This window comes from Motacilla alba, chromosome 2 (genome assembly GCF_015832195.1).
Source record: "Motacilla alba alba isolate MOTALB_02 chromosome 2, Motacilla_alba_V1.0_pri, whole genome shotgun sequence".
Classification (NCBI taxonomy): Eukaryota; Metazoa; Chordata; class Aves; order Passeriformes; family Motacillidae; genus Motacilla; species Motacilla alba.
This window is the reverse complement of record NC_052017.1, coordinates 112334138-112358960: the sequence shown is the minus strand read 5'-3', so window position 1 is coordinate 112358960 and position 24823 is coordinate 112334138. Positions and strand designations below refer to the sequence as shown.

General features: G+C 38.7%; 1 protein-coding gene across 1 annotated transcript; it reads left to right on the top strand.

Moving 5' to 3' along the window:
- The first annotated feature begins 1457 nt into the window (after positions 1-1457).
- On the top strand, positions 1458-23416 carry OPRK1 (opioid receptor kappa 1). Its single transcript, XM_038130005.1, has 4 exons — positions 1458-1835; positions 2338-2662; positions 15761-16113; positions 20644-23416. The coding sequence occupies exons 2-4, from the start codon at positions 2403-2405 to the stop codon at positions 21174-21176; spliced, it is 1146 nt and encodes a 381-aa protein (XP_037985933.1). The 5' UTR covers positions 1458-1835; positions 2338-2402; the 3' UTR covers positions 21177-23416.
- The last annotated feature ends 1407 nt before the right edge of the window (positions 23417-24823 follow it).

The following is a 24823-nucleotide window of genomic DNA, read 5'->3' as shown; positions in this document are numbered from 1 at the left end:
TTTGTGTCATCTGTGCTGTAGATTTACGCAGAGCAATAATAGGTTTCCTTCCCCATATAGAAGTTTTGGATCCACCTGTAGAATTGCAGAATGACAAAATTATTGCTTATAGGAGCTAAATTATCAATGAGTGCTAAAACATTGCTATCTTAAATCTGTCATGTATATTTTAATTGCAGAATGTGGAAAATTCTGGGGGAGATGCTAATAAGAAGCTGAAAATCACCAGTATAATTATTTATGAGAAGATACAGCAACAGTAGTTCCCTTCAGCACATGGGCAGGAGACCATGGATTGCAGAGGATAAAACCAGAATTGGAGTACATTTTATGTTAGGATCTACTTCATCTTCAAAAAAAATGACTTCTTCCTAGGTTTGTGTCCCTGTCTCAGAGACATTTCTGTCACACATTTGTTATTTTGGATTTTTTATCCATTGTCATTAAAAGAGAAACTTTTAGACAGCTCTATACACATGATCTGAGCAGTTACTGAAGTTCTGGAGAAAACAGTGACCACAGTCAAAGCCATTATCACATTTTAACAAGCCTTTTCCTCTAAGAGGAGTTCTGTACCTTTTAAGCCTCCTACATGACTTTTCATTCAGAGCTGAGATAATTTAGTCTCTTGATTATAGGTTTAGAAAAAAAAAATTGGTTTCGACCAGAAAACTGAGTCGTATCACAGACACTCAACAGAGGAGCATGAAGTAAAGTTTCAGGATTGGAAAAGCTTGAAGGAAACCCACAGCCTCTCTCTTTCTCCAGGGAATGGTTTTCCTGCTGCATACTTTGAGGTGCAGCCAGCCTGGCTGTTCCCAGCCTCTTCTGAAGGAGTAGGAATAGCTCAGGCTCTTGCCTCTTCTCTTCCAGTTTGGCATTTAGAGAGTGTTCTGGTGGGGATTTCAAGGTCTGTGTGCAAGTTAAAAGATACTTGAACACACACGTTGGCGCCTTGCCAACTCCTGCTTGAAGGAGTATATGAGGGATAAGCTCTGAGGGATGTGATTTCTGTACACATCACCTCCCCATTTCTGGCTGCAGCTGGGAGAATAAAGTGCTACAGGGAATTCTGGGCTTCTCATATGGTGTGGGACAGCTTGAAAAAACCTGTACAGTAATTAGGATGCCTCTCTTTTCTTTGGTAGCCAGGTCCTGACTTTGGAGTTGCAGGTGGAAAGGATCAGGGGCACAGCTACCCACTGAGAAGTGTTTTGGACACTCAGTTGTGGAGTCAACACATGAAAGAGCTGATGGACCAGGCAAGGCATCTAAACTTAAAATTCCTCTTTTATTCAGTGTTTACTAGTCTGAAATCCTGTGGGATTCAATAAGGCAAAGAGGATTATTTCTTGAGGCCTGGGAGTGTAGGGGAATTGAGGAAAGAAAACTTGGAACAGTGTATTAAAATAAGAATTCATTCACAACAGAACTTATTTCTTGCCTTTTTTTTTAAATTTTTGTGCATCTCAGTGTTTAGAAAGAAGTCATGTGAGCTTCTGAGCTGCGGGGACAGAGACAGTGGAGAACGTGTGCATCAGTGCAGAGTGCTGCTGGAGCCCTGGCAGAGCGAGAGGGAGGCAGAGGGAGCCTGAGAGAGAAAAGGCGAAGTGGTGGAAGCTGGAACAGCAGCAACTGCTGCTGCTGCACGGTGCAGCTCATGCTGGGAACCGGCTCTGCTGCCAGCACGCCTCTCTGAGGGTGCAGGTGCCTCACATTCAAAAGTCCTAGGTGGTCAGTGGCACTTCCAGGAGCCAAGCACAGCGGCTTTATTCTTTTCTTTTCCTGCCAAGAGCACCTGTTTGAGGACTCCGCTTCTTTTCCTGGACTGAAAGGTATTTTTTTGTCATTAATGTGTCTTTTCTATGAAAGCAGATATGGGATCAGGAAAATATAATTCAGGGCAGGATGTTAAAGAAGATGTGCAGAGAGGTTGTGGGTTTCTCTGTCTCCTTCCCCTTTATAGCAGAGCTTAGGCAATGAGGAGCCTAAGGAGCCTCTATCTATTAGGATAGAGTTTGACTTAAAATATAAAAGATGGGAAAGACAGGGTTAAAGTGTGGGGGTGGATCTGAGCTGTTCCCATCTGGCTTGCTTCACTGTGCAACCTTTGAAAGTGGATGAAAACTTTCCTTGTGCACTTGGAGAAGCAGCATTGCATAGCAAGATGTAAAACTTGAAATCATTTAATATGAATGTGATTTCCTTAAATCTCTGCTTGGCAAATTACAGTTCCCAGCACAGCAGAGCTCCCCTTAACACATACAAGTTTCAGAGGTCTTAATATTCTGTGGCTGTAAAAATACTTCTCTTTCTTTCTCTCTTCCCTCTTTCCAGCATACTTGCTTCCTGCTGTGTGCACTCCTCCTGGCCTCCCTCCTCCCCGTGGGGACCGTACCCCTATGGATGCCCCCATACAGATTTTCCGCGAGGAGCCCGACTCCACCTGCTCCCCAGGGCCCTGCCAACCCCCCAGCACCAGCAGCAGCTGGCTCCCGAGCTGGGCAGACTATGACACCAATGCCACTGGGGTCTTTGGGGACGGCCAGCACAACCACACCAACATCTCCCCCGCCATTCCCATCATCATCACCGCTGTCTACTCGGTGGTCTTCGTTGTTGGCTTGGTGGGGAACTCCCTGGTCATGTTTGTCATCATAAGGTAAGAGGTTTTGGGTACCGGTTGGAAGAGGTGCAAAAGACTGTCCTTGAATTTGGCAGGGTGGGGCAGGGGGTGGATTATGAAAGCCCTGCCATAAGGAGCTGGAAAAAAGCAACTGAAATGACCCAAACCTTGTTGGTCACAGTGGTTTGCCTTCACTTCTGTTAGAGAGAGAAGGGACAAGCTGGTTAAATGTGATAAATCCTGCAGCCTGAGGGGAAAGCGCTTTGTGCCTGGAGCTGTGTTCATTGGCTGCCCTCTAGGGATGAGATGCTGCTGGCATCCGAGGGAAAAAAGCTCGAGTGAAAGAAGGAAACTTATACAAGGCAGCTTTTATTTCCACTGTGAGGAGACCCCGAGGGACAGCTTATGTGTCCAGTCATGTGGACACTGATCCACCGTTGCCTTGCCACTTAATGTTTTCTTTAGCAAGGAGAGAAAGACAGGAAATGATAAAGATACAAGGAAAGGCTTAATGTAAGCAAGGGATGTTTTTTCTCTATTTAGCAGTTGTTGGCGTTGAATTGAAGAAAGTAGAGAAAGTTCTGAAATACCTTTTCCATGGTTTTTCAGGAAAGAGGAGAAAACTCTGTGTCTGTGTTAGGGAAGGTTTCAAACTAAACCACTTGGTGAAATGCACTGTTACTTATGCTTGCACTTTCATTTGTGTATTGGTGAATATTTTAGTTTGCTCTGTGCTTCCTCTCTCTTTTTGTCATTTTCATTTGCAATCTGTAAGCACGTTTGGACAGTGCTGTTTAGCAGGGCAATAATGAGCCATCCAGGGCACTGAAATCATGCAACTTTTTGGACTCTTTCTCCACAGCCTGTTTGAATTCTGATAAAGTTTCTGGAGAAAAAAATCCCAGAACTGTGGAGTATTCATTGCTCCAATGAAATCAGCTTGTACATGGAAAAAAATTGAGCTATTAGAAGGGATTCTCTTTTGTAAGGCATGTGTGATAAGGGTCAAGCAATTGCAGAATGATGAAGTAACTGTCAGAATTGATACAAGGGGAAGTTGTTGATAAGGTACTTCAAAAAGATGAGTTATAATCAGGTGAATACTCTTGAATAATGAAAATAAAATTCCATTTACTACTCAGTGCAATAAAAAGAGATACCTGTGGTCAGTTTAGAAAAAGTGGTTGCTCCAGTTTTGTGATGTTGTGGTTTTTATACCCCTGCATGCCTTTTGGACCTTCCTTCAGGGCAGATATTTAATTTATTTTTGTATTTCTCCTTCAAAAAAAGAGACTCCATACTTGACAGTCACACAGCTGCAAAGGCAGAGATTTTCTGAGCCATCAGTCAGTAACAAAGACAGCTGATCAACTGGCCTGGGCACCGGAAATAAACCCAAACTTCACCCTAGAAGTTAGCATGTATGGATTATACTGGTGCCTATATATTTCCTTTTTTCTCTTCTTCTGCTACCCTCCTAAGACTATTTTTGTAAGGCTCTTGATAGCTATTGCTCATTTTCCTTCTAGTTCCTACATTAGCCTTTCCTTGAATTTTCTCTTAGCCCATCTCTCAATTACATGGTTAAAAAAATAAATATGATAAAACACACGTTGGTTTTTTTTTTTTTCCTTTGGGTGGGGGAGTTTGATTTTTTTTCTTTGTTAGATTTCTCTCCTAGGTTTTCTGTCTGGCAAATGCTTTAAACACTGATAGAATCATTAGCTGAAGTGCAGGCAAATACAAGCCAGCAGTTTTAAATTTTCTTATGGTCTTGAAATATTTCAAACATTCATGCAAGAGGTTTATTTTTTTCATTTTTGTTCAAACCTCTCATGTCCCTCCATTTTTTCCTCACATATACTCTCTGCATGATTGTATCTCACGATGGATTTTAATGACCCATGAACAATGTACCCTGCAGTGATGTCCTTTTGTGAGGAAAGACAAGGTCTGTGGGAAGTTTGTGAAATAAGATGGTAAGGGAGAGACAGATCCTGTCCCCCAGCCATCCCACAATAGCCCCCCTCTAGCTGCCACAAATCTAAAGTGGGATGGGGATATGCTGAAACTCTTTTTTACCTTCCAGCTGAGTACAGGCTTTATCTGAGGCCCTTTGCTGCTGTTTCTCAACTCTGAATTCCAGATCTGCTCTTCTCCTTCTAACCCCCTTTGGACAGGCAGGCAAGGCAGGCATGACTCCTTCTCCCTTTGCTCATTTAAATGTTAAACATTGTTAGAATAGTTCAGTTAGAATTACTATAATAATCATCTAGCCCAACTGCCTGACACTCCAGGCCTGACACTGGGTCACTTTTTGGGTGACAGAAAAAAAAAGTTCCTTTCCGTGTTCTGAGACTATCAGTCAAAGTGTTGAAGTGTCAATGCTGTGGTAGATTTAGGAAACTCCAGAATCTTGAGATGCCTCAGAAACAGGCTCAAATTCAGCCACAGCCTGTGGTATAGGCAGGTCTTGGCCAATTCCTTGCTTTAATACCACCACAGGACTGGTTTTGCTACTTCTGCATAAGGGCTGCTAAAGAAGCTCATGGACACAAGTGAGTCAGCATCTCAGCAGCATGTGCACGGAGTGCTGAGTGAATGAAATCTCTTATAGTTCTGGTGGAGTGTTTTTCTGCTGAGAGGGAAAACTCAGAGTTTCCTCAGAGGAATAAATAACAGGAGAATGCCACTTCAATCACATGTACAAACTCCTGGTAGAAAAGTAGCTGAGTTTGATACAGCTCCTGTGAGGAAGGATTTGTGTTGAAGTCTGACTGGGAATGGTCCTTTAGTACAGTGTCGACAGCATGGCTTCTTAAACCATTTCTCAGGAGAGCTGGATTCTTCTCTTGGTTTTACTATCAAGCTTCAACATTTTTCCTGTCCTGATGAGGTCACTTCATGTTTCCTCACATGTAAAATGGAGATGCTGGCATTCACTGTCTTCAAACACACAGCAAAAGTTAGATTTGAAAGCCAAAGTCTAATCACTAAAGCTTATAACAGAGGAAGACCAGATCTATTGTAAACACCCTGGGCTCCTCAGACACACACAGAGAAAGCTCTGTGTTGAGTAGACAGTGGACTGGCACTCTGTTCCTGCCCATGGCACTTGGCTGTCCCAGTGTGGGTGGTTTGCAGGATCTCTCCCCGTGTTTGGATCAGCTGTGCACCATCCCAAGGGGCTCTGCTGTCATCTGGGTGGATGGGCACTCTGTGCCAAGCCATGGCACGTGGGGTGTAATGCTGGCCTCTGGCTGCTGCTTGTCCTGGGGAGACAGTAAGAGAAAAAGAAGGCATCACATTGCCTCTTGTACTGGTGGAAAACGTAGGCACTGTGTGGGAAGCACAGTCCTCCCCTGTGGAGGAGGAGGAGAAGCATGAAATAGGTTTGAAGATACCTGTTAAAGTTGTCTGACCTCTCCTGAGGAAAGTCCTGCAGCTGTGTGGTCCTTGGCATTAGCAGAATCTACCTCTACCCCAAACCTTTTCTTTTGAGATTAGCTTTTCCTCTGAGGTCTCAAAAGATATTTTTGGAAGTAAGTTGGCTGAAGGGGATAAAAAAACCTATTTGTCCTTGGAAGCAAAAAGGCTTTTTTCTCCATTCTTCCCACCTCGTGACTTTTTTTCTTTAAATTTAGTACTGGCTGTAAGCAAAATCATGGTTTCTTGTGACAGCTGCAGGGAATAAAATCTCCTGTCTAAAGTTACAGCTTTAACTAGGATTTGCACTAATCAAAACCATAAACATACTCTGACAAAACTCTGGGAGATGCTCTCTCTTACCCTCTCCAGATGCACTTTTTCTATGTATTTATCTTACCCTCATTGTTCTTGCAGTAATTTACTGAGACCAGTTGATATCAACAGGATCCCAAAGAGCCAATCCTATATTTATTTTAAAATTACCTTTCAAGCTTCCAGTGAACTGAATAATTTTCTACATTCAAGAATTTTTAACACGAGGTTGTGTTACAGATATGTAGATTGATTCCTAAGGGAAAAGAGAAACCTTATAATTCTCTGCTTAGTCTAATGTTGAAGAAAAGGTTTTACCACTGATACATTTTTGTTCTTATATTCATTGAACAGAATAGCATTTTACATAACGAGAAGAGTGTTTAAAGAAATGTAATACAAAATTGACTCCTTTCCAGATTGTTTTTAAAATGTCTTCATCATTCATTCCAAACAAGAATGAATGTATTTTTTTAAAAAGTACACAACAGTGAAATTGATTCAATACATTGGTTGAAATTAATAATATATTCTGATACCATCAAAAGATCACTTGTTAAATTGCTTTAAATTATTGTCTTAATTTTATTAAATTACATTTGGAAAGAATATTGTTCTGAAATGAAAATTCAAGCTCCAGAAGAGTCGACCTAACGGAATTACCTGTTCCCTATTGCTGGCAGTTTGCATGATTTCATTCTTTTATGAAATCAAGGCTTTGTCTGCTAAAGGCAAAGGGTGAACTGTACTATACTTTGTGAAGTTTAGGACTTTTAACCTTTCCTTTGTTAACCAAAAATATGACAGCCTACTACTACCAGCAGAGAGGCATCAAATGGATTGATAGCAATTCATCACGGATTTCAGAGCATTTAGCTGTACCTCACTGAATGGAGGTAATTTTGATCAGTTCTGCAGTGTTAGTTCAAACGTGACATAATTTTCCATCACAACTTTGAAGAGTGATCATTACCAAAAGCTTTTACAGATGGCACAAAGAACAAGGCAACAGGAAACATGAAAGAGGACAGGCTTATAGAAGAGTATCGATAGTTTGAAAACACAGACCATTTAAACAAAATGTTACTATTTCTAATACTTTTAAAACCCAGCTAGACAGTGACTAAGTGAGACCTGGGATTTATAAGCTGACAAGGAACCCAGCTCATGGTCATGCTGTGATAACAAGAGCTGATACTGAAAATAGGCAGGGAGAGCAGAGGAAAGGCTTGAAAGGAATATTTACCACAGACAGTATTAAAGAGAGGCTATAGCTTATAGTGAATAATGTGTTTGGCCTCTGAAAAGTAATTTGGTATCCATCCAGACATTTCTACTGGGCTAACAGCCAGGTAATCATTTAGTTCAGAGAAAGGCATAACTGGAATCAGTGTCTGGTAGCAAGATGAATTACAGAGAACCTTTTTGAACTAGAAGAAAGTGAAAACTTAGAAGAACTTTCCAGTTTGGCTGCTGGCAAGGCAGAAAGCTTGAGATGACTTTCCTGTTGTCAGATGGGAGAGTGGTGGGTAGGTAGCTCATGATCCTGGAGGAAGCACAGGGAGGGTGCACAGTGAGGACATGGTGTTGGGGGGCACAGACTGGCTAAGCCCTTCTGAAGTGGAAGAAATGAGAGAAGAGTGGGAATCTTTCAGTAAGGGTTTTTTTTTTTTTTTCTGAGAAAGGATTTTGAATTTGCTGAAAGGGTGTTGTAAAAGGAAATTCTTAACTGGGTGATTTGGATTCCTGGGACACATTAAGGAGAAGGAAGATAATCTTACTGTCTTGCCCACTTTCACTGTCTAAACTGTGATTAATTTGTCCCTTTAAGTTAAAGTCTCTGAAACAGATGGGTTCCCAAGAAGAGTTTTGATTCCAGTTATGTATTTCTTTCTGAAGAAAAAGCATCCAGCTACACTTAACTCCCAGGAAGTATACTTCAGGTCTCCGTTTTGGTCCCCTCTTCTTTAAATATCAGATAATTCTCTCAAAGTGAGGAATCTGTGCTCCTCTACTTAAGGAAGACAATGTGCTTTGCTTATTGCTATCTTCTTTTGTGAATTTAGAGAGATATGAGGAAAAGGCAATAGGAATAGCATTTTGTCTACAGACAGGCATGAGTGCACAAACTGGATTAGTTATGGGGAAAGAGTGTGTACAGAGGCAAGAAGGATATTGGAAGAGGGATTTCTGACCATGCTGGCATTCCACAAAATGTAAAAATGATATAAATAAAGAATATGTAAAGGTGCACAGCACTTAAAAAAGAAGTACACAAATTTAAATTGATTTAAGATATTGGTTGAAAATAAAACTAGATTTTGATAACACCAAAATATTACTTGTTTATTTGCTTTAAATTGGCATGGTTCTATTGGGAAGTTGTCATGCCACGCTGTGAATTACCTTTGAAATATTTATTTCTCCCAAAGCCAGAGGGTTCAGCTCTCATTAAATTCACCTTCTAATCCTCATGGAAGTTAAAATTAATTTTAGGCAGTTTCCTGTTTTCAGTTTTGAGACATCATTTTCAATGAAATCTCTGTGTTCTTTTAATGAATATGAGCATGAGAAGACAATTTTCTTCAGTGTATGAATTTCTGCAAATTCATGGTAAGAAAGTCAGCAGAACCTTTGTGTTTTCTCTATTTCTTATACCAATCCACCTTTGTAACATGCAGCTGCTCATCTCTGCTCCAGAAGTCAGCAATGCATTAAGAGTTAGTGTCTAGAGTTCCCAAATTTAGCTGTGCTGCATGTGGAACACAGAGGATTTTGCATTTGCGAAATGCACTTCCCACTGCATTGTTGGTAGTCCAACCACTGTGGCTACGGTTGGGCAACTGGCAAAAGCCTCCTTGGGTAGTGACAGATGAGAACCTGCATAGTAGGATTAGTTCAAACCACCTACTCAGTGTTCATTTAATGTTCACGCTCAGAAAAGTTTTGTTTTACCATGCTGCTGGATGATGGACTGCATCAGATTTACCTTTCAGAATGACTGGTTTGTCAAAGTGGGCAGGAGAAGAATATTTTCACCATGGAAGTGACAAGCTGTGCTCTTCTGTTGACTGTGACTTAAAGTTTTCTGCGTTTCATTTGAATCATCTCCTTTAGGAATGTGTGTGTTCAGCTGGTCTGTGCCATGGGCTTCCCTGAGGCAGGTGAGGAAAACAGATAAATGGGAGGAGTCCAGAGAAAGCCTCTCAGATGCCTCCTAAGAAAGACTATGTTCATTTGCAGTTTTACCACATAATCCTATAGTTGTTATAAAGCAAAGTGCCTTGTCTCCCATTAAACCTTATCATGGGAGTGTTGACCAGAGATTTGAGTCTCCACACATCTGGGTGTGTAGTTGTCCTATAAAACACTCCAAGCTGTGTCAGTTGTTATTCATTCCTGGGGCAAAATGGAGACCAGGTGCATTGCTTTGGGAAGAAGAGTGATACCCATACCCAAGACCCCTGAGTACGTGGTTTCTGAGCTCCTTCCTTTTTTTCTGTCCTGAAAAAACATCTAGGGGAAGCAAACATTCAACAAAATGTTGTCTGCTTCTGACAATGAAAGAAAGACCCTGAGAAATCTTTTACTGGGGCTATTATCCCTGTTTACTTGAGCAATGAGATTTGTTGTCCTCGCCAGGCAATCTCTGTCCTACTCAATTCCCTCTCCCATAAACCCATGGGAAGCACTTTGCCAAGGGAGCTCATGCCCTTTATTAAAAAAAAAAAAAAAAGAAAAAAGAATAATTCTTCCAAGAAAAAAGAATAACAGGAAAGGTGGATGTTACAGAAATTAGGGACGGAGATTCAATATTCACTAGAGCAATGTACTTGTGACAAGTGAAAAGGATTAGGATGGTCTGTGTAACACCCTGGGAACCCCCCCATGGCAGGACTGGTCACTGGGAAATATCTGCAGCAGCATGAAGTTTTTCAGGAGATAGAAAAAGTTGCTTGACAAGGTCAGTATTCGTCTCTACTTGCCAATAGAGAGAAAAAAAAATCTGGTACGTGGTCTAAGCTAATTGTCCAGGCTCTTTCATAATATTATTAGACATAATGGTTTTAGATAAAGTACCAATTTAGTGAAATTCTGCATTCTCACAGATTCATTTTCAGCTGCAGTGATTCACAGCACCTTGACCTCTGACCTCTCCTATCAAAGTCATGGAAGCAGAAATTTCACTGTATTTTTTTCCTACCATTTTACAATTTCTTTCAAGAGAAGCTCTTGAGCTGACACAAAAATATTAAAAGCCTTTATCGTAGAAGGAGAAAGATTAGTTCATTTTTGTTAAGTAGCATGAATTTTCTTCCACATTGACCACTACATACATAGACTTGAACTAATTCAGAGCCCAAATAATTTGGTTCTTTAGCCCAGGAAAAAAACCTTCCACATCCAATCTAAGTCCACAAGATCTTGTTCAGGCTCAGTTTAGGGCTAGTGCAGAGAAGAAATGGTAGTGGAAAATTGTAAGGATTTTAACTATACCTTTTGACATTCACATAGGTTATGCTCTCTGGGGGAAGAATAAAAGATATATGTATGCTTTTCTTTTTTTGACCTGCTTTAAAATTGGTATCTTTAGATGCTCATTAATATAGAGAATTCCACTTTATGATATAATTTTGTAGATGACAATTTTTTGTCATGTCCTAAAAGATTTGATTAAGACAGGCAGCCATTAAATATGTGCAGTAACAAGGTTTTCCTTTATTTAAAGTGTCATCTAAGGTCCTCTACTGCTAAAATGTGGCAAGTTAAAATACAATAATGTCATATAACCCAATACAAACATAAGAACTACAACATGTTAATTTTCCTTTAAATGACCTTAGCCTTCATTTCATATTGGCATAAGATTTTATATTGGATTATGAATATCCAAGAGAGAGCTGAGCCATCCTTTCGACATGGTATGGGTTTGGAATAGATCCTCCTGATTGATTTTTTTGTTTTTTTCTTCCTGTTCTGACGCAGTATTATAGTGACAGTTCTCAGAATATAGCCTTGAGGTTTAGAGCTTTCCTGACTAAGCTTTTCAGCTGCTTGATCTCCATATACTTCTTTCAGAGGAACCTAGTGGAACAGAGCCTGCTTCCTGATGATAGGTGTTTTTGCAATTTGCTTTAGATGTGCTTTAGGTTTAATTTTCCTTCACTTACCCAGGTATCTGTGAAAAACCTGTGTTTGCTATTCCTCTTTGTATCTTATGCTTTTGTACTTTCCCTCTGCAACTGGAGAATGTTGTACTACATTTGTTAGTTTTGCTCCCTTCCCCATTCCTCATTTCACACTGCAGGGAACATTTAATTACTTCATCCTATTACAGTTACATGAAAAAAGTTTGACCAGAGCCTCTTTCTCACCTTTTATCAGCTTTTCTAATGTTATAGTGTACTTTAGAATCACAGTCCTCTCCTCTCTTTGAGATAATAACTTTAAGGGCATTACTAGCAGATTTTTTTTCAGAAAGCACACCAGATCCTCAGTAGTGTTTCCCTCTTCTGTTACCACAATTTCATTGATAGCGTAGGCTGGAGGTGTGAGTTCTTCTTATTTACTGTCTTAAAAGCTTGTCTGAAAAGCATGTTCTACTCCAGAGGAAAAAGAACAGCAATGATGAGTTGACTGAGAAACACAGAGAAAATTTCTAGGGGTCAGTCTAAAGTCAGTCTCAAAGAACTTTCCATTTTTGGAGAGTGAATGATGCTTAATAGTTTTGAGAATTTTACTTTTGACATGTAAATAGACTTAATTTCAACCTTGCTTCTTAAAAATTTCATAATATACCCATCAAAAAAAAAAAAAAAAGCATCCATATGAAAGTATTGTGTTTCATCTTGACTGTTTTTCTGCAGTTTTGATATATCTTCTAGTTTTTAGTTTACAGATGCTTGAGGCCTCTTTATAGCTTTACAAGCAGTCTTGGGATCCACCAGCTTTAGTGATCAGTTTTTTTCTGCTGCTTGAAATTAGATTCTAGCACCTGGTTTAAAAGAGGAACTTTCCATTCCTATGTAGTATTAGAAATGTTGCCATTCTCTTGAGAAGTTCCTTTTATCTTACAAACCATTTTTTAGACATGGGATTTCCCATGAGCAGTTTATACAGCCACAGTTTACGAATATTATAATAGTCTTTGAAACTTGTACCTCAGACATTAAGAAAATATCATTAATTGCTAGTGAGCCACTTATGCTGTAATTATGTTCAGGTTTACCCTATCTGTCCTGCTAAACTAATTAGAGCAGATAGAAATATTTTTGCTTAAATGTATTCAGATATTTGATCAAGAATTTTAATTTTGCAAATGAAGACAAGATTCTCTCACACAATCACTGTTTTTGACCTTGTTCAAATGAGTGCAAAGTATGATGAGAAAACCCTAGACCACAAAAAAATGTTTTCTTTTATGTTTTGGTGCAATAGAATGAGTTGTAGGAAAGCAGGCAAATCCCTCATCTTGAGGACTTTATCAGGGTCTGCTTGAAAGGGTCTGACAGCAGCAGCAGTCACTCTGTTACTTAATCTGGACTTTTGATTAATTCTGCAAGCACATGTCTTCAGAGGCATGTAGGCATTTAATAATTTTTAGGTGTTTAATTAAAAACATTCAGAGGAGTTTGGATGATTAAGTCCAGATTCTCAAAGGCATTTCTGAATTTTCTAAACTTCTAAATGAATGTATGACGTGATCTATACTGCCCAATAACTTTAAAAGCCAATACCACATTTATACACAGGCCAATGTTTCCAGGCAAGAGTAATCAAGCTCTTTACTAGCCCTGTTTTACAGCACTTGCTTGCTATTCTTCCACTGGGAGGCTAGGGAGGAGAAAAAGGGTAAAGGGTACTGGGAAAATATGGCACATAGAGTTGTAATGGCCCACACATGAAAGAATTGAATTAAGGTTGCAAGGAATGGGAAATGTGAGATATAAGGACTTTCAGATATTTGCTTTTTCAAGGCTAATAAAATCCTTGATATTTTCCCCCAGTTTTCTGATTTTCTTAAAGGAAAAAAGGTCAAGCTAATTCTTCTACACTTTGAAAGCAAAGTTTCCCTATCCAAACCCTTGGCAAAGTTTTTAAAGATCTACAGATATAATGATTCAGGAGAATGATTACTTGAGTCACCTCTGCTTATCAAAGGTCATTGCATTTCTTCTGAATGTTCCTGTGTTAAGTCTAGTAACTTGTATTTGACTGAAGCAATCCCTTTGTAAAGCAGCAGACCTTGATTTGCAGGCATCAGTGGATGGAAAAATTACTCCTTTCTTTTTCCCCATAATAATCACCTTAGCTGTTAAGAAACAGCTGTCATTGTTTCTAAGCTGAATTTGTCTCTCTTAAGAGTTTTATGCATTTGTTCTTGTTATGCTTTTCTGTGCAGTCTGAAAGAGCTCTTCAGTACCTGCTATTTTCTCCCTGTGAAGGTCTTCAGACACTGTAATCAAGACACCTCTTGGTGTTCTTTTTGATAAACTAAATGTACTCAGCTCTTTAAGTCAGTCAAAGAATTTTCTCCAGTCCCTTCATTTATTTTTAGTGCTTTTTATGCAGCCATTCCAACTTTCCACAGTCTTTTTATTGCAATATGAACAGGACAGCAATTCCAAATATCATCAGTGATGTCTGTAGAAGTAAAATTGTCCTTCTACTATTCTATTTAATTTAATGGAAATTAGTCCCTTTTAGCAGAGAGTTTTGAGTGTTTAGTGAACTTTTTCTTGGTCTTACAGCTGAGATACTTGAAGATAGTATTTTTTCTTTTCTTTTTTTTTTTTTTTAACCAAGAGGGAAGTTATTTGTCTAATAATATGTCCTGTATTTGCTTTTTTCTAATTGTAAGGCCTCATATTTGTGTTTGAGCAGTGCCTTAGGGGCTATAATGTGACCTACAGGACAAAATGCCTCCTCTCCTGGAGGGTCTGTTGAGGAGCTTGATCTAGTGGGGGGCAGAAGCCCATCTCTGATGGTTCAGATGTAGGTGAGAAGAATATATTCTCTCTTCCCTTGCAGGTTTTTTTTCCCTTTGCTTCAAACCACCATTTGGCTTTATTTCCTTGATAAGTTTTGATTAGAATGTTTTAGAAAAAACAGTGCTATTTCTAACATTTCATATTGGTCATAAAATGAAAATCCTGCCCACATTTTTTGGACAGCTAATTTACATATTGGGCAAAATTTGACAGCACTGCTTAGCTTCTTTTTAAAATATTTTATTATTGCACAAATCAAAGTTTTGAAGGCAAATAGACACATTGTGCTTTGTGCTCATTTATTAAGGTGGTTGAATCTCATATTTCCATTGTAAATTATTAGTGACATATAGCAAAATGTAGCTGTGTGTGTTTCTGTGTGTGTTACATGTTCACTTCTAGTTTGGACCCACACTCAAAATATGGGGCTGAAGCAGTTTTGAGGAAGAAAATCTCATTAAATCCAATGATAAATTAACAGCAAGGAGCAAACACAAATATTGAGGAGAAGCACAGAAGCGATAAGTAAATTCCCATGTCAGCAGGCTCTCCATCATCCTTTGTGTCTATCACAGGGAGGGAAGTAATCCTCCACAGGCAGTCTCCCAAAACTGTCATTGGGTTCAAAAAAAGCAGGATGTCATCTCAAAAAACAGATCCTTTTGTTCTATGTAAGCTGAGCTTCCTACCAAAGGCTTACTTTTGATGAAATTAAAGAATGCAGGAAAAAATACTGCTACCACAGTTTTTTTCCCCACTGTGGTATCCCACTTAAACAATAGTCATTTTATATTATCAGTCACAAAATAGAGGACTGGGAAAAGCTGATGTTAAGAAAGGAGAAGAAATTGGCAAGGAAGAAACCGGGAAAGTAAATAACTAAAACTGTATCAGCTGGCACCGTAGTGAATTCAAGGAAGACAAACTATCATATAAAAGCAGACTGGCCCAGCAGACATAGCAATTAACTTGTTTTCTCACTGGAGAATGGGATAACAATTTCTTCCACAAACCAAACCCAGAACTCTCACAATCACTGACAGATAGCTATAAGAAAAGTAAACAAAAACCATTTTGATCACTTCCAAATTTAACTATGATATTTTCTTGTAGCAAGATTTGAGAAAATAGAATTGAAATTTTTCTAACTAGATTAAACATATTCATATACCTGTTTTGCCTGTCATAAATAGCTCCAACTGCTAACACAGGCACTGAGAGATTGGATAAAGTGCGTTCACTTCTATCGCAAGGGTCTTGCATTTGTGTGCATTTCTATCACAGATGAGAAAAGACATAAAAACCCCCAACTATGGCAAAGCCTGACTGATGAACTGTTACTTATCTGAATGGAAATAATCATATCTTGTAGTAATACAGCCTTACTTTTTTTGTTCTGCAGGTACACAAAGATGAAGACAGCGACCAACATCTACATCTTCAACCTGGCTATGGCAGATGCACTTGTTACCACAACCATGCCTTTCCAAAGCACCGAGTACCTGATGAACTCCTGGCCCTTTGGTGATGTGCTGTGTAAAATAGTGATTTCTATTGACTACTATAACATGTTTACCAGCATTTTCACACTCACCATGATGAGTGTTGATCGATACATTGCCGTGTGTCACCCCGTGAAGGCTCTGGACTTCCGTACACCTCTCAAAGCAAAGATAATCAACATCTGTATCTGGCTGCTGTCTTCATCTGTTGGTATATCAGCAATAGTTCTTGGAGGCACCAAAGTCAGAGAAGGTGAGTGCAAGCATTCAAAATTCAGTCTTTTTATTTCTCAACTGACAATAAATTGTAGGTTCAAATATTGATCAAACCTTATTTATTCCTTCTTCAGAATTACATCTAAATTCCTGACATTTTCAAATATATAGTAGAACATCACAGTGCAACGTATAAATCATTTAAGCTCAGATGTCCATACCAAATAAAAGAACAAAATGCACTTTGGAGCACTGCCTGTGCTAGAATGAGACCATCAAAATCTACAAGCAGCCAGCAGGGGAAAATTATCAGGAGTTTATTCACAATGGGCAAATCTAGAATCAGTTTAGGTTGAAACTTGAAATGTGGGCTTAATGTTCTTTTTGTAGATGTTGTGAGAGTAGTTCTGATGAAGTGCCAAGAGCAGAAACTAGAATTCTTGTGAGTTTACTATTATCAGCCATTTCACAGAATTTGAAGGCATAGTGAAGAAAGGAAAAGTCAGTAGCAGAAGAGAGAAAATTAAGGTAAATTATATATGACAATATCTCAAGATTATATTTAAAAAAGGATGGGAATTTATACAGAAACCTGGAAAAGCTGAGAATGAGGATTTTCACAGGAAATGGAAATTCAGGCTATGGCAGTAAACAGCTACAAGAACACAAAGTCAATGAAAACTGTATGCAGACCACGTGTAGGCTTTGCTTGAAATGCCTGTTCCATGAAGGACTGTGGATTTAGCCCCTGTAGCTCCTGACTCATTACCCTGCTATAGGGTAGATCTGATTTCAAGGTCTTCCTTGAGAAGGAAGGGGGGAGAAGCATTTTCTCACACATGTGCTTCATACCCACAGGTGTAAGTGCAGTGCAGGGGCATCTTGGGGTCTTCAAAAAGCTGGAGACTTCTAATGGTGTCCTTGGGTTAGGGTCATCCCATTATTGGATAGCTGGATAAAATACAGGCATTTATTTGGTAGGAGTCTTGTTTGAGATGTAAGCGACCTTTTGAAAAATTATTCATAATTTCCTGCACTATCCACGTCTTCTATTTAGAAAGGTTTCATTCCTCTTGAGACAAATGTTTACCTAAGGGCACTGTTTCATCTGGCAGACAATAAATGCTGTATGTTAAGCTGTTTGACATAGACCGGTGTGAAAAATCATTTCAGTAACAGCCGCTCAAGGGTGATAGATTTGGCTGAAGATATATAGATTTTGTTCTTGCTGTTAGTCTTCTGTTATGTAGGTGACAGAGAAGTCATCTGGAAGCTCTTCTTTCAGTGCTTTGGGGGATTGCGTGTCTAGGTCTGCAGCGCTGTAGCTCTTCTCCCCAGTGAAGTTATGACAAGCTCTGTAAAACAAGGTTTACCTGGGAAAACATCAACTTCAGGCACATTTGGAAGAATGTCTTGCTGCATATGAGATCTTGAAGGCCATGGGACACTGGCTCAGGCAGGTGTTTTGTTGGAGCCTGTTCAACTAACAGAATATTCCTGTCATTCAGTGTCAGCAGCATGTTTAGATCAAGGGGCTTCCATGAGGCCAGCAATGATTTAATGCCTTTTCCATGCCATGTGGAAGGCAGCCCTTTTTTATAACCTATGAAGCAGAGACTGGTAATACAGAACACAGCTGGGCTAAATGAGGTTGGAAATATTGGCAGCTGCTTGTCAGCTGCTACTGTTCCTCCCTGCTTGTCTGATCTAAGGTCTCTCTTGAGCATTTAGTGTCAATTACCTTGTCTGGCGTGCTCATGAATTGCTCTGATAAATGCTGAAGTGGAAAGGCGAGGATGCTCCCCTTGCCTGACAGCTGGAGCTCAGGCCTGAAACTTTATGTCATGTTGGTTAAAACAGTTGTTGTTTATATGCTTCAGAGCCTCTGTTGGGTTCACATTTAAGCAACAACTGAACAGCAAATGGAAAGTGATTGTACTTGAGTTTCCCTCACCATGCTCAGTTAATCCATTTTGTTATCACAGCTCAGAATTGCTCCCAGGTGTGTCCTTTTAGATACATTTTAGATACATTTTAGATACATTTTTCCTGCAGAATAAATTTTACATCTGTGTAAATTTTCTTGCTCTGGCCTTAATGGAAGTTTTCTTGCTGAAGAATTGTTCTGCTATCAAAAAAATAAAGGTATAAAATTAACTCTTCATATTGCCAGTAAGGATATGAAGGGTATGAAAGTGACACAATCAATATTATATATATAATATGTATGTTTCCTAGACCAATATTAAGATTAATCTTAAGTAGTAGTTTATCAAGCACATTATAAAATATATTTATACCAAATACCATATAGAATTCAGTGTTTTTCCTTGAATATATCAATATATTTGGAATATTTGTGTTTCCAAGTGGAGAATGTCACTATGAAATCTGAATATTATGACACTATTCATAAGTTGTGCAACTTTTCAGGCAGTAAAAATAGAATATAAATTGGATTTTATTATGTTCCACTTCTAAAATTCCAGAAAATTAATATAGTGTTGTGCACTATGATCAGATTTTCTATTGACTGTTTCCTACTTGTAAACTGGGAAAATGTAAATGGATTCTATAAAGTACTATGCTATGGCATTACATTATTCAAGTGCAATACATTAATAATAATGAATTTAGAATAAGATTTTCTGTAGAAAATCTTAAACTGCACTGAGATGCAAGATAATTATTAGGTTTGTATTTGATGATTTGGAATTCTAAAATAACATTGCCGACCAAAAATTATAGCAAAATACAGTGAGGATGACCTAATAGTTTTGATAAATATGTGAAATTATGTCAGTAGATCTGAAGAGGCCATTTCTTCTGGGAGTGGGTTTCAGTGAGTAGCTGGATGTGGTGTGGAGCAGCCATCCCTGATCACACTTCATTTTCATCCCACACATCTGGAGGCAGCTTTACTAATTTAGATTATACAGCTGCATCCTGATTTTATGTTGTAGCTGTTAAGCCATGCTCTACTACAAATAACAGTAATAATTGACAGAAAAACTTTGAAGATGATTGTTGGCATTTCAAGAATGAAATTAAGTGAAAGCACGTATGCTTATGAAAACCTACATCACAAAGGATTTAGATAAGTTCATTGAGTGTCAAGTCACACTTGTGCTGTCATCTGAGTATCTTGCATTAGCCTAGAAAAATGTCTTTTCCATTTTCAGCTTTCAGAATCATACTTATTTAAAATAAAACCTAAAAATATTTAGCTTTTTTAGCTGTAAATGCTTTCTGTTTCAAAATGTTTCTGTATTCAATATTGCCCAGTAACAGCAATAACTATATGATAAATTTCTCCCCTAATTGTTTTTCAAAATAAATTCTCTGCAATATCTTTTTGATTTGGGAAGCATTTTTATAGCAGGGAAATATGGCCTGATTTTTTTTCTGACATGTCCTGATGGAGACAGATATTAAAAAGTGATGTGCAGGAGTATACTCAATCATTCCACTCTTAGATCTGAATCAATGAAAAACAATACATAATAATTTGTAGAGGACTGACAAACTCAGCAGGGAAAATGATAAAAAATCCAAAGAACTTTACAGGATAAAATCTGAGCTACAATTCAGAGTGAAAAATCCCTGTGTTACCCTGACTTATCTTCAGTAGAGCTGAACTACTGACAGTAGTTGTAAATTTACCCCTTCTGTTGCATTTCATTTATCTTATTACTTATTTTTTCTGTATATTTTATATGCTGGAAGGCTCTAATGAGCTCAGCAAATTAAACCTCAAATATTTCATTCCTTAGCTGCCTCCTGTCAGATGAAATATTTCTGCTAAATACATTCAAGTGACAGCCTGTGGCTCTGAATCCTGGCATGGGTGATGGGAAAAGGAGTGGACTGATCTCTGTGGCCAAGATCCTGCAGTCTCTGCACAGGCTGCATTTCCAATGGCATGATCTGCAAAAAGAGTAGCTTCCATTTGACTCCATGCACACATGTATTTTATTTGCTTCTATTTGACAGAAAAGGAGATGTTTCCATGGGTTTTTCTGAATGTAAGCATTTGAGTGTACTCTATTTGTGCTGTAAAAGGCACATGGGAAAAGCTTGTTACACAATTATCATATATTGGGAAAATTTTCATAGTATCAAAACCTCCTTCAGCTTCTACCAGTCATGGTATCAAAAATCTTTCACCACCCACAGACAAAAACACGTGTAGTTTGGTAATAATGATGAGATTTCTACTTCGCTGAACATGGTACTCAGTCTGGTTTTAAATCTCAGTGAGATTCAAATAGAAACAACTTTACAGATTTTGTTTTTGTGCTCTGCTTTTTTTGATCCTCCCATGGGAAAGAAATTTCATACAATATTTTGCATTTGAAAAAGCTCAAAACTCAGTAATTTCTAGACACAGCTGCATGAAACCAGTTTCAGTGGTAACTGAAAGCTTCCTTGGAGTGATTTAATGATAACTCCACTTATTAATATCACAGTACATGCTAATCAGTTTTCCTAGGTTACGCTATGATAATGACATTGTTTAGAATATCTAATAACAACGCGATTTTCTTCTTGCTTCCTTCATTTTTAGATACTGCTAGCACTGAATGCTCCTTGCAGTTTCCAGACAGAGATTACGTGTGGTGGGACATCTTCATGAAAATCTGTGTCTTTGTCTTTGCATTTGTTATTCCAGTTCTCATTATAATTGTTTGCTATACTCTGATGATTCTGCGCCTGAAAAGCGTACGGCTCCTCTCCGGGTCTCGAGAAAAAGATCGAAACCTGCGCCGCATCACCAGGTTGGTGCTTGTGGTTGTGGCAGTTTTTATCATCTGCTGGACTCCTATTCACATTTTTGTGCTGGTGGAGGCCTTAGGGGATGTGTCCCACAGCACTGCTGCCATATCCAGCTATTACTTCTGCATTGCTTTGGGTTACACCAACAGCAGCCTCAACCCCATCCTTTATGCGTTTCTGGATGAAAACTTCAAGAGATGCTTCAAGGACTTCTGCTTCCCCTTCAAGATGAGGATGGACAGGCAGAGCACCAGCAGAGTCAGAAACACTGTGCAAGACCCAGCTTACATGAGGGAAGCAGGTGGGGCAAACAAACCTGTATGACTAGTCGTGGAAATGTCCTCTTACTGTCCTCAGGAGAGAGAGGAGTCCAACGACCTAGGACTGACACAGATTACGACTGCGGTTTGAATCAACTCGCCCAGACAGACATTTCTGGAATATTTCAGAAGTCCCAGCAGGTTGAACTAAATCAAGTTTATTATTGATGAACAAGAATCTCCTGAAAATCAGCTCAAATGAAAAGGACCTGGATAATGGTCAGGTTTTGGCATCATATCTGCTGTACTTGAGCCAGCACTAAAACACACTTTTGCAGAGTGAAGAGATAGTGTTGCACCAGGTGATTCCGGATAAGAGTAGTTCTCACTCTACAATATGTAACATTGTAAAAGGCAACATTTGGTCATAAAACTGAATACCAGAAACTTCTGCCCCAACAGTGATTGCTTCTAAAGTATGGAGTTTGACAACTTGATCCTCTTTAACAGTGAAGAGTGTTAGGTTTCTGTGAACAATGCCACAGCTATAATCAATATTGCCCTCAATTAATATATCTGTAACCCTTGTTTGTGCTGTGAAAATCAATTTGAACATGATCCACCCACACACCAAAGTGATTTTATTGTGTCTGTGTATGGTAAAGCCTTTTGGCATTCAAAAATTCTGGAATTTAATGGGAATTGTTATCACATGTTTAATCACCTCTGTGTAATGTTTTGTATGTGTGATTTTCCAAGGTGGTTGTTTCTTTATTGAGTCTGAATAATATAATGCACATTTTCAGAATGTATATTGAACAAGAACCTAGAAAACTCCAAATGCTTCACTTGTTATGAAATTGATGAAAAGCCACGTTACATTCATTACATGAAGGAAACACTCTCATGTGTAACTTGTTTTCCTGGACAATATGTAAGCAGACTGAAATAAATATTTGACAAATTAGAAATGAGGGAATTAGCACATGAATTAACTGGATTGATACAATGGAAATTAAATATTACTGGATGCCTTAATGGCATTTGATGGAAAAAGATTCTGGTTTATTGATGCTGATATATTTTCTTTGATACAGTCCTATGACTTCAGTAATTTTCTCTGTTTTCCTGTCAAGATGGAGGTGTCAAGGCACAGATAAATAAGTCCCTAGCTTGCTGAAGGTAAATTTATGGTAAAATGGAGCCTAATTTCCAGTCTGTAGACTTTTGTCTTCCTGATGTTATATATTACAACTCCCACTACTGCTGTTGCTGAAATTTAGAGGAATGCTCTCATTATTTTCACCCTGAACACATACACCATACATCTTCCTGTTACTTTTGTTCTTTATACAAAAGAAAGAATAACATGGGTGTCTTCATTTCATGGGAAATTTTCTCAGAAACACAATCTGATTTGGTCCTATCAGACCAAAAATGCCTTATGCACACCAGTAAAAATAATGAGTTTTTTCTTGGACTAGCTGGCAGTCCCGTTCCTGTGGAAGTGCTGTAGAAATTCAGCCTTCTGCAGGACTTCCATATACTTTATTGTTAATACAGTCATGTATGTCAATTATTTTTGATATTAGTTTGATAAATGCTGTTGTTGAAATATTCAAGACAACTCTTTCTGGACAAGTCTAGCACTTTCTCTTTGTTTCTACATGAAGAATGACTAGCTGACCTCAGGACCTCATGACCTCATGCTTGCTTTACCTGGGGAAGTGAATGATGTTTACACAACTGCTGAGTCTCACCTCCTATTCTGTCATTCATTTATTTTTTTTAGCATGCATCCACCTTTCTAAACTAAGTCTTGACCTTTACATGGCCACAAAAAGAGAATGTTTAAGATAAAAGTTGAAAATCCAAGGTATTTATCAAGCTAGGAGCAAGTGAAATGGAAAAGAGCTAGAATCTAATGAACTATTTTCATTCAAAATAACCTACGTTCCTGTTCATGACTTACCATTTGCATGTGTAAGTCTGTGCTTGAATAGGGTTTTTTATACACATTATGTGCAATGCTTTGCATTGTAATGAAAAATCAATGTTTTTAATTTGCAAAAAGGAGGCTTCTAATAATATTTTTGAGGTTTATGTTTTTAAGAAGAAGAAGAAGAAGATCATCATTTCCATCAGAGTGGGAGGAAATGATAACTTCCTAACAATTTATCTTGCAAAATGTTATAGGAATATGTCCTAAAGGTTTATTTCTATCATGGGATGTTAACAGCCAAATTAGTCTGAATGCAGTAGAAAGGTGTCTTGGAAGTTTTTTTGTCAAATTGAGCAGCTTACTGTACTTCACTGAAAAACAGCAGAAAACTGGCCAAGAGATCTTTAACACATGAGAAAGTACATTAAAAATGATATATGTTTTTTTTCACAGAATCTGCTTCTAGATGGTTGAATTCCCATTGCAAAACACTTCACTTTCTTTGTAACTCCAGGCCAATGACTTGCTCTCTCTCTTGTGCTGGCTCCAGGAGGCAGCAAGAGGTGAAGGCAGGGTAGGAGCTGCCTGGCCCAGGAGTAGATCTGGGTGGGGAATGGGGCAGCAGGGACAGGCTGTGCTGTCCCATGTGCCCTGGAGGATGGCAACATGGGGAAGACACGCAGGCAGCCTGGGAATTAATTAATTACTTGCTGCAACCACTCTTACCTCCCTTTCTTTTGGAGGTTCCAAAAATTCAATACTGCAAAACCACGGTCATGGACCTGCTTGTGGGGCTAAATTCCAATCAATCAACTAGTGTGGATAGCTAATATGTCACTTTCTGTGTTTCTGCTTCTTTTAACTGAGAAATCTTTTATTTGGAGAATGTACTTGGTGCTCTGGTTCAGGACAGACCAACACATGGCAGAGAAATGATGCTCAGATGCTGAGAAACCCAAAGTTTAGTTAATGAGCAATATCTCAACATGATGAGACATTCAGAGGAAAATTGAAAATGAAATTTTTGTCCTGTGAAAGGCAAAGGGAAAACACACCATTTTGAGCCAGAATTCCTCTTGGTTCTGCTAAATTAATGTAGTGTTTGCTAAGAAGACAGGGAGATTATGCTAGGATTTTTTCCCTTAATTACTTTTCAATTTTTAATCAAACATAATCATTATAAATATGGCTTTTTTCTTCCCACTGAAGTTTTTTCTTCAGAAAAAAAATGTGGATTCAGCAAAATTGATTGAGTTTGTGATAACATATGTAATCTGTCAAATACAAAAAGTAATTGTGTCTGGACAATTTTTAATTGTATCTTACAGGTGTGCAATACAATATAGTGAGCACATCTATTCTATGCCAGAGTGATAGATTGGAAGATATTTCAACTGTCTGAATCAAAGTATTTTGGCTTGGGTTTTTACTGGTCTGCATGTGGCTTGGGAACTGTTGCTGCAAAAAGCCCTGACATGCAAGGTGGAATGATCTCAGAGTGCGGATTTTGATCACTTAGTTAAAAGTGTTTTGACATCCAGCTGTGTGGCTAATGCAAGTGGGTGTGCAAGCCCTGCAAGCTGCTTGCTGGAGGGAAGCACCTGAGAGGAGGAGCTGCTTTTCCTGCTGTGTTGGGTAAAGCCGGTCTCACACTGTGTTCAAGGGCTGCTCAGCTTTGTGTTACACCACTGTGATTTAACCCCAGCTGGCAACAAAGAGCAATGGAGTCACTTTGTCACTGCCCGTTCCTGCCCCTCCAAAAAACTTGT